This window comes from Amphimedon queenslandica, unplaced genomic scaffold (assembly GCF_000090795.2).
Source record: "Amphimedon queenslandica unplaced genomic scaffold, v1.1 AMPQUscaffold_12805, whole genome shotgun sequence".
Lineage (NCBI taxonomy): Eukaryota > Metazoa > Porifera > Demospongiae > Haplosclerida > Niphatidae > Amphimedon > Amphimedon queenslandica.
In genome coordinates, this window is record NW_003546959.1 from 11,905 (window position 1) to 16,255 (window position 4,351).

At 35.5% G+C, this 4,351-nt stretch overlaps 1 protein-coding gene across 1 annotated transcript; it reads left to right on the forward strand.

The window, feature by feature from the left end:
* The first annotated feature begins 1,025 nt into the window (after nucleotides 1-1,025).
* On the forward strand, nucleotides 1,026-3,498 carry LOC109586709 (uncharacterized). Its single transcript, XM_020002914.1, has 6 exons — nucleotides 1,026-1,128; nucleotides 1,268-1,555; nucleotides 1,600-1,650; nucleotides 1,826-2,408; nucleotides 2,850-2,912; nucleotides 2,992-3,498. The coding sequence occupies exons 1-4, from the start codon at nucleotides 1,119-1,121 to the stop codon at nucleotides 2,206-2,208; spliced, it is 732 nt and encodes a 243-aa protein (XP_019858473.1). The 5' UTR covers nucleotides 1,026-1,118; the 3' UTR covers nucleotides 2,209-2,408; nucleotides 2,850-2,912; nucleotides 2,992-3,498.
* The last annotated feature ends 853 nt before the right edge of the window (nucleotides 3,499-4,351 follow it).

Sequence of the window (4,351 nt, forward strand, 5' to 3'; positions counted from 1 at the left end):
CTTTATAATAAAAGTCTAAATTAACAGATAACTTTAACTTGAACTTTTTTAACTAAAGCAAAATTGAAGCCCTACAACAGACTATAAAGGAAACCTCGATGTGTTTTATCATCTCAGTTCAATTCAGCATTAGCTATGAAGTGTGTAGGAGAGCTAAATCAGTTTAGGCTGTACTTTTGTAGCAGTCAGTGACTAGTTTCGCTAGCCAGACCATTCCCCAGTCACTAAGGAATGGTACATGGTCCCAGCCTGTCATTCGGATCAGTGGATTTTGCTCACTTCACTCATCATAGTCATTAATTGTTGATGGGTTTGCACCTTGATTTACACTATTGGTAATTTTAATAGAGTAGCTAAATAAAAATTTCGGCACTATCTGTTCAATGATACTTACTAATGATACTGTCAGCAAAATTAGTCATGTATTCATGACACATGATCTCATTGTCACAAAATTTGGGCAATAATGAATGTATGTATGGCTTTATTGCCCAATGGATTTACAGAACTACATTCCATTTCATTCAGAACTACATTTACATTTCATTACATTCATTTCATGTATATCCAATCTTATAGCTATACAAGATTTAGTACTAGTGGAGACAGTACTTGGAGAAGCAATGTTTGGACCAGTTCACTGGGAACAGCTTGGACTAGCTCTAGGCCCATCTACATCAACAGACTGAATGCTATTGAAAGAGAGAAAGGTGATTGTACAGAACATTTGAGAAAAACTCTACAACAGTGGCTTAATAAAGTGGATAAAGTTAAGGATACAACATGGCCGACACTGATAAAAGCAGTTAGGAGTACTGGAGACAATGCAGCTGCTGATAGAATACCTAATGCTATTAAGAAACACAGTAATGTTTAATACTTTTATTTTTGCTGTTTTTGAATCATGTATTAGTTAAAGAGTAATAACTATTATCTAAACTATCAATGACAAACAACAACTCTATATAAGGAAAAGGTATATGGATATACATAGACCGTATATGTCAAAAGAATGAATGACATTGTACATGAATACCAGTACATGGACATTGCATCATTATGACATATGACTACACAGCAAATTCCAACTGCAACAGCCCACACCCTTGGCTTACAAGATGTCAACAAGTAAGTTTATATGCTATAGAAAGAAATGATGGTGGCCCCCTTAAGCCTATCAGTGATGAGTGGTATTAATAAACAATCCTTCACTGTATATACAGAAGTATAATATGATCTCTCTCTCCCTCTCTCTTATCAATAACAGGTCCAGATGAACTCTTTAGGTCACATTTTGCTGACATCAACAGTTCAATTGCTGCACGACTAGATAAAGCATTGGATGAGTTCTTGGGTGCTTCACTGATCCCATCACAACTGTTTGATGATATAACTACTACTAATGGACCTGCTGGTCAAAAGGCATCAAAAATGACAAGAGAACTGATGAGAGGAATCAGTAACTGTAAGAATGGAGAGGAGAGGCTGGAGGTGATTTGTAAGATACTACTGAAGCTTGAAGATGAAAAGTTAAAAGAAATTGTGGCGGACATAAGTAAGTATTGTAGTGTCTGATATTTATTTTAATATTCTTTAAAGGATCAAGAATTGGGACTGGATCAACTGGTGCCTCAGGAGGAGGAGGAGGAGGTACGGTATACAACTAGATATAACTACAATGAAGTACACATTATTATTATTCATGATTATTAAGTGTTGTTATTACAATCCGTTATGATTGTGTGTGTTTTTATAAAGAAGTATTTATAGTACACAAACAAATCTTCCTTTAAAAGAAACATTAGTTATATTCCATTCTTTATAGTGTCACATCCTAAGACAAAAGCACAGGCAGTTGATATTACAAAGCTTAGGAAAGCAATTGAGAATGTGATCAACACTTGGTATGGATCACTCAACAGGCTACCTGCTGCATCTGTTAAGGATTTTGCCTATTCTCTATTCTCAAAGAAGGTCATCAGTGATTCAGTGTGCAGTGATCCAACCATTGATAAGATATTGGGAGAGTTCAAGGCTTCTCTTGGCTTTACAAGGACAGTGCAAGAGTTTGAAAGTTCTTGTACTAAACTTCTTGAGTCAATGTCATCTGTGGGTGGTAGTTATCATGTTGCTGGAGCTGCTCTTAAAGATGATCTCATCGATGCTGTTCAGAAAGACTGTAACTACTCATTTAATATTTCAATGTAATAAAATGTCAAGTTATTTTCATGTGTATATGTTGTCAAATTTTTAAACAGAAAAATTCATGACATTATGGCATGACTAAGCACGTACATGTATGGTAAATGGTAAATGATGCAATCCTGACGTATACATATCAACAAAAGACACTCCCACAAGCACTACAGCTCTGAAACAAGAAAGAGAGTCCCAAAGCTCAATGGCCAGTAAGTCTCCTATATATCTAGCCATGTGTGTGTGTGTGTAGCTACTAGTATATTGTCTAAAGATATTGACAGCATCCATAAATGGAGGACACTGTATATACTGTTGCATGATCATAGACCTATTGAATTATTTGGCAAAACTTTGATACAAGCAATTTGCTACTATCTAGTAATGAAAGGACAGATGTGATACAGTTTCAAAAAGAAGAATGCTTCATATAGCCTTTAAAATCAAGGAAGAAGCATTAATGGTGGATATGATAATATTTGCATTGTCATTGTGTATCATTCATGACTCGTTGATAACTACTGCACGTCATATTGTGTGGGTTGATAAATATTCATGATATGTACACATGAATACCATTACACTAATAATATCAATTACTACTAGTAACAAAGCTTGCAGTAGCAAAGCATATAACTGTACTGCATTTATAGGTATTAATAGACCAGAGGAAAAAACAGGGAAAGGAGGTAGTGATGGTAAAGAAGGATCAAAACGTTAGTGTACAATCTTCTGCATAATTAACATTAAATATGCAATAATTACATTGAGTGCTATAGCTTAATTTTTCTGTAGGAGAGAGTGCTGACGTAAAGAAAGTTATTAAAGAAATAAAAGAAGTCGTCATTTCTCAGTATGCTAACATCACTAGCATGTCAGAGGACAACCTTAGGCCAGTTGCTGATGAAATGTACGCAGAAAAGATCATTAGTCGTGGAGTCAATAACAAACCAACATACAACAGTATAATTAGTGAATTTGAAGCAAGTCTTAGCTGCTTCTCAACGTTGACCAAAGTTGAGGATCATTGCAAGAAGTTTCTGTCAGCTCTAGAACGAGTCGGGGGAGCCCCTGCCAAAAAAGCTGCAAAATTAAGAGAGGAATGGGTGAAGGCTATCAAGGCTAAGTTCGGTTTTGAACTTAAGATTTAACATTTTGAACTTATATGACTTTGTTCAATTTTTCTGATTACATTAGGCTTGTGCATGCTGTTAGAACCAGTATAATTATAGTGTAGCTAATTTTCAACAATAATAATTTGTATAATTAATTATTACAACCAGCCTTCTTGTGATGAACTGATATAACACAATCTTGTACAAGTACAATACCTGATATATCAACAATCAGAATCAGCAATCCCATGAAGCAATCCATTACATTCTATAGGTATGCAGCAAATGAATAAAAAAACTAATACATAATAATTATTTTTTATTTATCACAAATGATCCTTTATTGGGTGACTGTCTTCAAATCATTGCAACAGAAGGAAATTTACAGGAGAAGTGGTTTGATCTTAGTCAGGTGGGTCAGGCTCCACCTGACTAGTTTGATCTGGGGTACAGATTAAATCTCATAGTTGATGAACTCTATGATATTGAAACTGTATGCACTAACAGCATTCAATGCACTAGAAGAGCAATAACTGAATGGAAGAGAAAGAGCAAAAGCACATCATTGAGGCCATTGTCTGCAGCACTTAACGAAATTGGATTGTCACATTTAGCTCTCCTGACTCTCCTGAGGTTTCATCTGCTTGTTCATCCACTTTGTGTGTTTTACCTTGACTCCTGTTATATTTCTTCCCTTGATTACTTGATGAACTCTATGATATTGAAACTGTATGCACTAACAGCATTCAATGCACTAGAAGAGCAATAACTGAATGGAAGAGAAAGAGCAAAAGCACATCATTGAGGCCATTGTCTGCAGCACTTAACGAAATTGGATTGTCACATTTAGCTCTCCTGACTCTCCTGAGGTTTCATCTGCTTGTTCATCCACTTTGTGTGTTTTACCTTGACTCCTGTTATATTTCTTCCCTTGATTACTTGATGAACTCTATGATATTGAAACTGTATGCACTAACAGCATTCAATGCACTAGAAGAGCAATAACTGAATGGAAGAGAAAGAGCAAAAGCACATCATGA

Excerpts from the sequence above, each read along its gene's own strand:
- LOC109586709 (XM_020002914.1), top strand. Across the intron at positions 1,556-1,599 it reads AGAAATTGTGGCGGACATAA|GATCAAGAATTGGGACTGGA; the intron begins GTAAGTATTGTA and ends TATTCTTTAAAG. Across the intron at positions 1,651-1,825 it reads CTCAGGAGGAGGAGGAGGAG|TGTCACATCCTAAGACAAAA; the intron begins GTACGGTATACA and ends CATTCTTTATAG.